Source organism: Hirundo rustica, chromosome 5 (genome assembly GCF_015227805.2).
Source record: "Hirundo rustica isolate bHirRus1 chromosome 5, bHirRus1.pri.v3, whole genome shotgun sequence".
NCBI classification, from domain to species: domain Eukaryota; kingdom Metazoa; phylum Chordata; class Aves; order Passeriformes; family Hirundinidae; genus Hirundo; species Hirundo rustica.
This window is the reverse complement of record NC_053454.1, coordinates 43,594,851-43,607,556: the sequence shown is the minus strand read 5'-3', so window position 1 is coordinate 43,607,556 and position 12,706 is coordinate 43,594,851. Positions and strand designations below refer to the sequence as shown.

General features: G+C 38.5%; 1 protein-coding gene across 7 annotated transcripts in view; it reads right to left on the bottom strand.

The window, feature by feature from the left end:
• RAPGEF2 (Rap guanine nucleotide exchange factor 2) overlaps positions 1-12,706 on the bottom strand; it is a 184,289-nt gene that overhangs the window by 39,946 nt on the left and 131,637 nt on the right. For 6 of the 7 annotated variants that reach the window (XM_040063645.2, XM_040063648.2, XM_040063646.2 and 3 more), the window contains one exon: positions 7,184-7,315. The exons of the other annotated variant lie outside the window; for it this stretch is intronic. In XM_040063645.2, coding sequence (XP_039919579.1) covers positions 7,184-7,315 — 132 coding nt within the window. The remainder of the gene's footprint in view (positions 1-7,183; positions 7,316-12,706) is intronic. 7 annotated transcript variants of the gene reach the window in all.

The following is a 12,706-nucleotide window of genomic DNA, read 5'->3' as shown; positions in this document are numbered from 1 at the left end:
AACCTTGGACTCAGAAAACACTTTACAAAAAAAAGGCTACAAGATTTCCCAAAATGATCATTATTTACACTTGCTGGTTTGTTTTTTTCTGAAACTGAAGTTATCGTTGTATGGAAAGCAAGTATTTCTAACTTCCTATCAAAAAATCCAAATCGTTGCAACAAAGAAGCTCAGCATTTGTGGTGATGTGCTTGAATGTCCAATTTAAATCCCTATGTTGTTTTCAATCTTTTGGGTTTCCCCTTTCTTACACATTGTACCCTCCTGCCCTGAACAACGCCCAACCCCACGTCAATCTTGTCCTTATTCTAGATGCTTCCCTTAGCCACACCTGCTGAGCTGGCTGTCTACCCTGAACCATCCCTTCTCGCCTCCTTTGGGACTGCCAATCCTCCCCTGGCCCCTCCCATTCTTATGGAATGTTCCACATCAACCCCTCAGTCTTTGAAGCCCCAGTGGCTAGTATAGACTGTTCCCTCCCCTCGGTCACTTTTATTGGTTGCAGCACTTTCTTGTCTCCACCTGGTGTTCTTCCCCCAAACAATCCTCATTGGTTGATGTTTGATGACCACTGCCAGTTCCTCCCCCACCTAAAACCCTCTGTTGGTCAGTGTTCTCTGGTTCTTGTCCCTGACTCCCACCCGAGAAGAAACTGTTCCTGGGTACTGCACACAAGAATCCCTCCTTCCTTCATTGCCACTGCTCCTGGGCACGAGGTGCCACCTGACCCTACAGCAGAGTGCAGCCTTTGCTCAGCACTGCCGCCTGAGCCAGGCACTGTTAGGGGCAGCTGCTCATTTTGGCACAGCTCTCACAGCCACTGGGCTGGCAAGAGAGGCTTTGACAAAGGCTGAGCGTTGTGTCATGCACTGAATGCAACAATCCACAAAGTAATAAGAAAGGTTGTTAATTTAGGACACCTTTAAAGACACCTTTGGGGGGGTGGGGGGGGAAGTTTTCAAACTATTTTCTGAAATTGCTATGATCATGCAAAAGATGACAAAGAAAGACAAATGTAGCATTTCTGCATGACAAAGCAAAACAAAAACCAAGCCAACAAATGCAAACGCCACAAACAAAAAAACCCAAACAAACCAGAAAACCAAGAAAACCTCGAGGGCTCCTTGTGTTTATACATCACAAATAGGTTTTTCAGGTCTAGCAGCAGCACATATGATATCAAGTATTCAAGGTCCTCTTGCTGAGACATTAAACTTCATGACCCAACTACTCTGAGTGCTTTTGCACCCCCTCCTGTGTGAGAAAAACCAAACGTGTCTGCACAGGAACCCTTGGTTATTAAGGAATAGCCTTGCATTTGTCTAAGACTAAAGGGGAAAAACCCATGAGCTCCTTTGGGAATAGGGGATTCCTTACAAACCTCAGCCACTGAAAACCCAAACACAAGACGAATATCCAACAGAATTTGTACTACAGTCAATCACGAAGCTTAGATCTTCTCAGGGCATGTAATCAAGGATGAAATATACCTCAAAACTGCCATTCCTGGGTGCATGTTGTACTTTGTTTCTTGGGCAATAAGAGAAATTAGTTTCACTTAAATAAATCTGAAAAGCTTGCATGCAAGAAAAATGTTGGTTGCAGCCTGAAGAACAAAACAACGTCTCTCCATTGTCTGAACACCAACCGCAATAGCAAATTTCTTGTGTAATCTTTTCAACTGTGGAGTAAATTTTTGAAGCCTCAAAGGAATCTCATAATAGTGACAACCTAATATTTTATTTGTCACATCACCAACACAAGAGTTAAGAGACTAAGACAGATGTTTTCAAGCCTGAGTTGAAGGAGTATTTCATATTTGACACCTAAGGAGAATCTGACCAATTTTAAGCAGTGGCTATAAAGGTTAATACTGCACCAAAAAAAAAACTAGTTGCTTCAAGAATGCTGAGGATCTTGAAATCCAAACACACCTGCAGATTTGAGTGATAACAGCTAATTAAACAAATACCGTGAAATAATCAGGGAAAACATGTAAACTCAAAGAAGCCTTGTCTAAGTTCTTGGTTAGCCCTTGGTTCCTTAACTGACATGGGGAAGAAGGAGAGGATTAAGAAAAGAAGGATAGCATTCATTCTCCCTAGGTCAGACTGGGCAGACTGGGGAAATGGTTGACCCTTCTAGTCGCTTTAGATTGGCAGGAGAGGAAACTGGTTAATACCAACTCCACTGGTCTTTCATTTTTTAGAGGCATCATGAGGATGAACATAATGAGAGAGGTGTTGGACTACATGAGCAGCTAGAGAAGATGCCTCCATTTACTACCTCCCCTCCTCCATCTCCAATGAATTTTTGAGTTTCTTGAGAAAACAGAAGAGGTCAAGGGTGATCTCTACCTTTACACAACCAAGTAACTCACTCCAGTGAAACAACTGCTTCATCATACACACCCAACCCTTACTAAAAAGAAAGAAATTGGGAAGACTTGGAGAGCTGCTTACAAGATGACTGTCTCTGGTTTAAGTGGCCTTCATGGTTTTCTTTCTATACGGGTTTGGGAAAAACTTCCAACTGATCATAACATAAAGAGAAAAAAATTGAAAACTTGTAAAAGTAACCACACTGATATCTTAGTATTTTAAACAGACTATTTTAAACTTTCATTTTCTAAAATTTATTTTAATTACTTTCTTTAGGAAACATCGTATCATTTTGAAGACTAGATTCCCCTAGTAACTATTGTTACCACCTAAATAAACTATTCAAAATCTCCAAACATGCAAGAGAAAAATATCGGGGGGGCAGGGGGAGAAAAAAAAGAAAAAAAAAAAAAGGGGGGGGGGAAGGAAAAAAACAAAACAAAATAAAACAAAAAAAAACAGAAGAAACTTGCACAAACCAGAAATATGTTCAGTGCCTGCTGCAGTCCTTCAGTTCCGTGAAGCTAACAGAGAAAAGCCATGCTCAGCTCAAAAACACCATCTCCACATTACTTTTCAACTACTGCCACTTAAGGGCTAAAAAATAAACTAAAAAAATTAAAATAAGAATGTCTATTACTCACTTTTTACTTTCTAATTTTTAAGCTGATATGGATACAAAACACCAAGAACACTGGCTCAACCTGTCTCATTATATGATTTGCAAAAGCCACATTAGCTTGAAATATTCCCTTATGTCATACAGACACATTGGATTCAGTGTCTCCACAGAGAGAAATCATGTCTGGGGTTTTGTTTTACATTGGCTTTCAGATGACTGAGCAATAGTTTACAATATCAATAAGATGCAATTCAATCCATGCAACTATATATGTATTTGTTTATTAAATAGCTACCATATGTACTACAATCAACTATAATTATTACATGTATAGAAATCATACACAATCTAGGATAGTAACATCATTTTTTCATACTATATTGACACAAGTGCAAATGTCCATGAAATACCTCAAAGCTCCTTCAGTCCAAGATTTTCACAGTGCTCTCCATATTTGTTCTTTCATTATCTACCCTAAAATTTACAACACAGCAACCCACATGTGTCACAGAAGTCAGTCTGAGCAGTTTTCCTCACTAAAGATAGAAATGTGTAGCAATCCAGACAACACAGGCTAGGAACAGCATCCTCCCTTATTGCCAGTAATTGCCTCTTTCTCAGAACGGAGCAACGTCTGCCAGCATCACAGGCATACAGAACATGGACCCTGAAGTTACAGAGTAGATTAAGAGCCCCTGAATTTACAGGATTGAAAAAGAATTCCATAGGGCTTCGTTGAAAATGCAGGGGTAGCAGTTCACAGGACAATTTACCTGAACTGTTCCAGCCATTCTGGCATTAGCCAGAGACCTGATACAGCAGCTAATAGAGTCAAAAAGACTGGCTTTATCTTAAGGTAAAACCTCTTTATTTTGCATACAGTGTCTAAAGGGCAGGCTACACGAGAGATAGAAGACTGGTCTCCCTCAGGAAGGGTTGCTGAAGGGTGGACCTTTCTTCTAGGAGCGACCATATCAGAACCATGAGAAAACAAAGCTGACATCTTGAAAATTTCCAAGCAGTACAGACATCCTGGGAGGGTCTCAGAAAGGATGTTCCTGGTTTCCTGTACCGACAGTGGTATCTGGGCAGGCACCAGAGGGTACGTAAGTGTGGCAGGAAGCCACCAGTCTGAGGACAGGAAAAGGCAAAGAAAGGCTGGCAACAATCTGTGCCAACACAACAATGCTTCCCAAAACAGGGAGGGGGAATCATACACGTTTCATGAGCTTACATCTCGTCACTCCCCAATCATCTGGTAATATATGTAGCAGGTACAGGAAACATTTAGTAGCATATAGGAACAGGTATATGTGTTCATTTAAGAATCATGAACTAAGCCTAGGAATCAAGAGCAAGCAGCCATACATGAGAAGCAGCAACACCGAGTGATTTGCTTCCTTCGCCAAGTCAAAAAAAGACAGAAGCAAGGAATTGTTCTTGGCAAATACAAGCCAACACACGATCTACTGACATTCAGCATCCCGTTCCTCTGAAGTCACCCTACAGAGTTCATCATTTGAATTTATTTCCTAAAATAAAAATAACAGTATTTTAGGACCCTACTAATTGGCACCTGATATGTTTTTGAAACTTGGGTGTGGTAAATAGAAAGGTTAATTTTATTTTGGTAAGTATTTCTTATCCTAAAAGTCCTTTCATGTGCAACATTTGACAAACAAATTTAGATACTGCATTAATATTTAAAAGGAAGTATTCTCAGTTCAATGCTGAAAGCATCTGAAGATTCAGCTTCATGACTTATTAAAAAAATCTTAAAAGGCCATGAACGTATTATCACTGGAAGCATCTGCTCTTAAGGCTACAGAACTAAAACTTACGGGATGCAAAACATATTACCTCAGATTTCAACAGTAATGTTCTAAATAACAGTATAATTTTTAAAACCATTTTTTTCCTATCAACTGCAAGACAAGATCATGATCTTTCTAAATCATTGCTTTCTACTTAGCCATAATGAACAGAAGTCCACCCCACTGAACAGAAAAATGTCATTATATTCAGAAAATAAGAATCAAAGGAACAATGATCATGAGCTTTACCTAAGACTTATCAAATTTGAAGTAAAAAATTTCACATCTTGATGTCTTGGTTATGGTTTACTCTTTTTGAACGAACACTTGGGAGAGAATTACAGGGCAAACAATTGAGAGAGAATGATGGATCCATTCTCTTGGTTTAAAAAATATTGTCTCTTTAATCCTTAACTTGGCCCTAGAGGATTCAAATTACAGCCATTTTGTTTGGGTTTGGGGCTTTTTTTTGGCAGTACTTTAACCTAGCCTAACACTGCTACATTGTAGTCCTTTATCATTGAAACTGAGACCAGAAATTAATGATTTACCACAATTAGGGAAATCAAGGCAAACAATATTTGGTACCATTAAGTTAAATTCAAGAATTTAAGAACCTTATCAGTTTTCACACCTGAATTTACGTTTCATTAATAAACATTCCTTCAAGTACACGTATTAAGACAAAAATATGAGGTTGCATTCTACAATACATGGTCATATTTCTGGATGTAAATATGGACATAGCTTCCTATTCATACTTTGACACTGTGCAACTACACAGTTCTTGATACGTCTGTGCCAAGTCACCTTTATATGGGATATTAATTGCAGATTAATTGAAGACACTAGATAATATTTTTAAGAATGCATTATGCATTATCTTTGTAAATTCAGTTTAAAATAGTACTCAAGAAGTAATTTTACTCTATATAAATACTTCAGTAAATCATTAACTCTCTCCAAACACCAACCATTATGTTGACTCTAACACTGCAAATGAAAGTGGTAGGAGTCACAGACCAGACTGGCAACTACATAGAAAAATATTTTTTGAGGTTTCTTTATTTTTTTTTTATGTTGTTTGGTTAATGGTTTTTTTCTATAATTTTCTCATTAAATCAATGACCTTTTTTAGTTATGAAAGTTTAGCTGAAAGTCTTTGCAAAAAATTTACTTCCAACTTATCTCAGGAGAAACTGTATGACTGTAACTACATGCCACTTACAGCTGTGTCTCCATACTTGTTATTTTTCTGTTAGAGAGGAATTCTTTGTAATGAAAGGAATGAAAATCCATAGAAGACTAGAAGAACGAAACTGATTTTACATCTTCTTCACTCTCACACTATAAACCTAAATCCTGTCTCAAAGTAATCCTGTCTTCAGAAGAATTTCTGACAAACATACTTGACACATGCTATGCCTGAAGTGTTCAGCTAATTAGATAGTTTTGCAAAAATAAACCTCTGCATTATTGTAATTACTCTCTAAATTGAACTGCGACCTTTTTATAATCTACGGTCTTTCACAAAAAGAAGCCTATAAGCTTATTCACCTGAAAGAGACTATTTTCTAAAACTATGACCACAGCTGAATTTTTATGCATTTGCAGATATGCTTTTCCGGTTGTTTAAATGACTACATTTCCAATTTCAGAAGCATCTCAGAAAAACATTATTCCTCTTCTAGTTAACAGCACTCCATGTTGAAGTGGTCTCACTACTTTATGATTATTTTAATAGAAATATATTTTAACTGTACTTGATTCCTTCCTCTGAGACTAACAAATTGGTACACTTCCCTATCAGGACAGCTCCTCCTCCAACATTGCAAGAACTATAAACATCAAGTGAAAAAGGCGTAATTCTTCATTTTATTTCACTTTAGAATTTTTTTCCAATTTATTTAAACTCTGGATCAGCTTCAGTCTCTCTAAACTCAAGCTGTTCCAAATGAGTACCACAGAGCTTTACAAGAAGAGGCCACCTCAGAAACATAACTTTAAAAAGTGTGACCAGTTCAACCCCTCCACCTTCCTGAGGATGGCCAGGAGAGGAAGCACTTCTAAGAGGTTGGCATCGCATTTCTGCATGGTGGGGAAATAGAAATATGCCACTCATGGCAGGCCAGCACAGGCTTCTCACTCCATATTTGTTTTTTCCCACCACTGAATAGGTTCTACATTATGAACCCAACAAATCTAAAGCCTGAAATAATTACAGTTCAAACAAAAAGTAGTTTTTTGAAGTCTGTTGTGTGCCTCTTCAGATAAAAACTGACAAGAGGCAATAGCAAGGGCATTCAGCTGTTAAATGCAAAACTGCTGGCAACTGCACCTCCCATCAGCATCCCTTCCAGTCTTACCTGGTAGATATCAGAAAGGCTGCTGCTTCCTGAATCACTAGTGATGCTACATCCTGAGTGACTAGATGAAACGTGGGTCACCTGTGGGTGGAGACTGTCAGTAAGGTGCAGCTTTGTGAAATCTGCAGGAAGCTATAGGTGGAGCAGAAAAAGCATCATTACAATTTGAGGGAGATACACAGCAAAATTAATTCAAACCATATTTGTCATTTTACTCTCTGCCAGTACCAAGTATTTAAGAAAATCACTGGGGCTTGAGAATGCAGCATAAAGATTTTGAGTTAGGCAGCTTTTTTAACTCATGCAGAAGTCAGCAAAATACCACTAAATTGTTGCAGATCTAAGAGATTTAAGAAAAACGTATCTGAGGACAAACATTAGTGAAGCAATATGGCAAAATTCTTCAGTAGCTTGCTATGGGGTTTGGATAGAATTAAAATGCATATGAATATTGTGCTACTTCCAAAATCAATCCTGCAGGACAGGAATTAACAAGGGAGTAAAGTCACATACTTCTTTCAAAAATCAACAAGAACTGCTCTGGATTTGGTAAACTTTCTCAAGTTGACAAAGTACATTAGAGACAAGGAAAATCCAAGCCACCGAGCTATCCATTATACTTTGAGCCAAATAATATGTCAGCAAATATGAAATGTGGGAAGACTGGTACAATTACAAAGAGCATAATCCTGAAATTAGTTTGCTCACATGCAGTGCTGAAGAATGAATTGAGACAGTATATTTGATCATTTAACAATTGTTTACCAAGATTTGTGATGTATATTTCCACTACTGCTTTATGCCCACAGCTCTCATGAAATCTTTAAGAACTGTAAACATTTCCAGACTGCAGAAAGTGAACTTTGACAAATACTTGCTGTCTGAAGAAATACTTAAATGCTATTTCAGGGGCAAATTACTCTTCTCCCCAAGAAGCCTGCATGCCACAGCTAGATAACAAAAGTATGTTAATGTATCTATTTTGGAGTGCAACAAATTCTTCAATAATTAAAACCAAAAATCTTTGTTCATTGGTTTTGTTTCAACTCAGACAAGGCAAATACTCTCATCTCTAAGGAGCTGTGTTTGTATGAAAAATGTCATATGCAGTGTGTTGTCAATCCATGTCAATTTTGAATGAGCTACCTTGGAGCTCATTCTCCCTGGATGGAAATGGAAATAAGACCTCATTCAGCATTAAGAGAGAATAAGCTGATCAGTATAAAAGGTTAGGGAAAAAAGTCAACTCCAAGTCACAAGAGAGCATGCTTGAAAAAATTATTAGCTCTACACAGCTAAAGATACTGAATGATTTTACTGCTGTTTGCCTTGCTTAGTTCTGTTTATGAAACATGCCCTGAAAAAATCTTGGCTTTAGGTTTTGCAGTGAAATTACAGACAACTGCAAACTTTAGTCTTATTTCGACTGACTGGCATTTCCTATTCTAATACATCTGAAAAGGATTTCTTCATTATGACAGAACGACTGCATCAGTGACAGCAAAAATGGCTACATTTTAAATAATTCCTTCCTAGTATTTTACCAGAAAGAGGGGCTAAAACCAGCAACCAACTAATAATCCTAAAAAGCTACAGTAAGCCCAGAGCTAGATTTGATCTTCATCAACAAAGAAAAGGCAATTAAGAAAAGCAATACTCGAATACACACAGCCATGAATGCTGCCTCCAGAAAAATCTAGTTATGCTCACTACTGTTAATGAAGGATCAGAAGGAGAAAATACAGCACTAGGGAGTGCATTATAGCATCTATTCTCTTTGCTACTTTACTTTTCAATCTGTAAGTTTGAATTATCACATAATGGAACCATATATACTGATATTCAGGCCATTACACAGGGTTTTTTTTCATCATTTTTGAGCCATTCTGCAAGTACATATTCCATAGGTAGAATGCAAGGGAAATGAACTGCCACAGCTTTTGTAATGTGTCGCTGACCACTTCTCAAAGTTGAGTCTCTCATAATTGAAGCAGCCCACATTTATTTCAAAACAGAAATCCTACATATTAAGATACAAGCACAAATTGTCTAAGATTTACACATTTAATGATAACTTACACAGATATATTTTGAGAGTTTTACCTTTTATAAAGCACTAACTACTGCAATCCCAAATAAATATTAACTCTATAGGGAACTGTATATGAACACAGTGTGGCACCCAGCCAAACATGTTCAATTTTATAGTGCCCTGCAAATATCTCCATGTCATTAAACAACAGCATTCATTTTTTATCAATGCATTAAAAATTTTAAAAAACCTTTAATCAGAACAAATCCAGTTAGTATGTTAAAAAGTGAAATCAAGCTATGTTCAATTTAATGATTGCACTCAGTGTTTTAAATGAACAGCAAGGGTTTATGTTTCGGTACTGCACAGGCAAAAGGAAGAGGCAGGGAATTCCACAATAACTGATGGAATACACAGCAAATAAAAGCAAGCCTTCTGAATCTTTTTGGCTGTAGACAATCAGCTGAATGCTTGGTGATAACTGGTTTCAGAGTAACTCCTCAAGTCAAAGCCATGCCGCATGAGCTGGACTTGCCAAGTTGTGACAGAAGATCAGAAGCAGGCATTTTTCTTTAGGCAACCTAACTAGTCACTTTGATCCTAATCAAATAGGACTATTTACAAGCAGAAAGCACATGCTTACATCTTTGCAGAACACTACATCTCTGTGCTACATGCCCGAAAGCAGCATCTACTTCAACTGCCCTACCCCCCAAATTTAAGGTGAGAGACTGCATGAAGGAAAAAATAAAATACAAAAATTAAATAAACTGAAACTTTTAAACTGTAAACTCAATGAAAAATATGTGTGAGAAATGCATGCATTTCTATTTTAGTCATACACTGTTTTTTAAATTATTTGATATTTGCATTATACACAATGGAGAAAAATGCAAAGTACTGATGACAATGAAAACCCACACCCGCTTAAGTCTCATATGCAAGTGTGGTGGGCTGGACACCAGATGCCCACCAAAGCCACTCTGCCACTTTCCTCAGCTGGACAGGGGAGAGCAAATACAACGAAAGGCTCATGGGTAAGGACATAGAGAAGTCACTTACCAGTTACTGTCATGGGCAAAACAATCTGGGGACAAATTAATTGGATTTATTGTCAACAGGATAATGAGAAATAAAACTAAATACTAACGCTTTCCTCTCACCCTTCCCTTCTTCCTAGGCTCAACTTCACTCACAAATTCTCTGCCTCCATTGCAGTGGCGTGGAGGGGAAGGGAATGGGGGCTGTGGTCAGTTCACCTCACATTGCTTCTAGTGCTCCTCCCTCCTTGGGTGGAGGACTCTCACACTCTTCTCATTCCAAAGGAGGCACTTCTCCATTATCATCTTCAAAGTGAGCCCTTCCCATGGGCTGCAGTTCTTCACAAATTGCTCTGGTGTGGGTCCCCCCTGTGGTCACAAGTCCTGCCATTAAACCTGTTCCAGTGCGAGCTCCTCTCTCCACAGGGTCACAAATCCCTCCAGGAGCCTGCTCCACCATGGGCTTTCCACAGGCATCCACCTGCTCTGGTGTGGGTGTCCCCCAAAGGTTGCAGGTGGATCTCTGCTTCCCTGTGGATCACAGGCTGCAGAAGTACAGCTGCCTCACCATGATCTGCACCACAAGCCGGGTAAATCTCTGCTGGGGCACCCAGGGCACTCCCTGCCCCTCCTTCTGCTCTGACCTTGCTGTCTGCAGGGCTGTTCCTGTCACATTCTCACTCCTCTCTTCTGTGGCTGCAATTGCAGAGTTTTTTTCACCCCTCACCCACATTCTTAGCTATGTTATCCCAGAGTGCTACCATCCATCACTGATGAGTTCAGCCTTGGCCAGTGGCAGGTCCATCTTGGCATCAGCTGGCTTTGGCTCCATCAGACACGGGGGAGCTTCTGGCAGCTTCTCACAGAAGCCAAACCTGTGGGCCCACACTACCAAAACCCAGCCACACAAACCCAATACCAGCCAAAGCCTTTGTTCCTGGAGCACAACGTTTGGTAAATGTTTTTCAGTTAAGCAGAACAAGGACAAAATGCAACATTCAACAACCAGCAAAAAGCCATCCACCCCAAACGAGGATGTTTACATCCAAGTCCTTTCTTGCAGTGGTACATGATTAGAGAACAACATAATGAAACAATGTTATTATAAGTCAGTGAAAAAATTTGCTAGGAACCATCTCCGGGCAGTTAACTTCCTGACAGTAGGTATGTTTGCTGCGCTACTGAGTATCACTTTATTATTAAATTTTTAAGCACTCTGTGCTTGTACTGAGCTATCACTCCATTCAGTAGTTTAGGACTGACTTTAGTATTTAGTATACTAATAAAATTAGAAGTTTTTAAGCGCATACTGGCTACATCTAGCACATGCTTTATCCACCAGACCATATGCAGTATGAGAAAGCCCAAGGACCTACCCCCTGCCTCAGAAACATCACCTATCACAGACTGACACCACCACAAATGGCGTCAGAATTGAATTCTCACTTTTATCTCGTTTTCCATTTCCATTAAATGACAATTAAATGAGGTAGTTTTAAGAAGTCATTCAAAGTAATAAGGATCAAAAGCAACTTGTACATTTTACATAACAAGCGCCACACTTACATAGAGCTTTGCTGAAGCCAACACCTACAATATTTCTTAACTTCATTATTGAACACTTTTAGTCACACCATCAGAAGGAACTGGCACACAGAGTAAAAATTAAGCAGGGTAATTTAGAATAATTAATGCATGATTTGTTCTTAAGTAAATATAGTTTCAAAACACGGTATATGTACACTAGTTTTAACAAAAATAATAATTTAAAGGGTCAGAAACTGTCCTGATAACCTAGCCTCAATCACAACCTTTGTAAGTGACAAACTTTAAGGTGATATATGCATAGCTCTAATCATGTGTGACAGGGACAAAAGTTTCTAGTACAAACTATGACCCAATAAAATAGTTAAGTTCGAAGCTCTAGTCTTAATTTGACAGAGGTGAAAACAGCATTTTGTATTTATAATGCTGCTCCTAATACACAGGTATACCTACAAACATACAACACACAGATTGCACACACGGATAGAAACCAGAGTTAAAACAATACATCCAGGAACTCCCAATTTTTACTTCTTGAAAACCCTAAACCAAAAGAAAACTTAAACAATTATGTGAGACTATCTTAAGGGCAAAGACATACATCCATTTAGAACTGTACAATACCGTAAACTCTATCACATTTTCCTATCTCAAAAGCATCATTTTATTACTTCCACCCTCAAAGTGAGTCACCGTGTTATGCACGCAAAACTAACAATTACTCTGCTCTGAACATGTTTCTCCTATTTTAAGAACATCATGATTTTCTCCTACCCTACAGCATGCCTTTCATTATAACAAAAGGCATCTTCTACTCAAGGAATCACTGTATTTATCTATGAATATTTATAAATATATTAAATAAATTTTGGAACTGTTTACTGGACAAGAAATGAAAATCCCGGG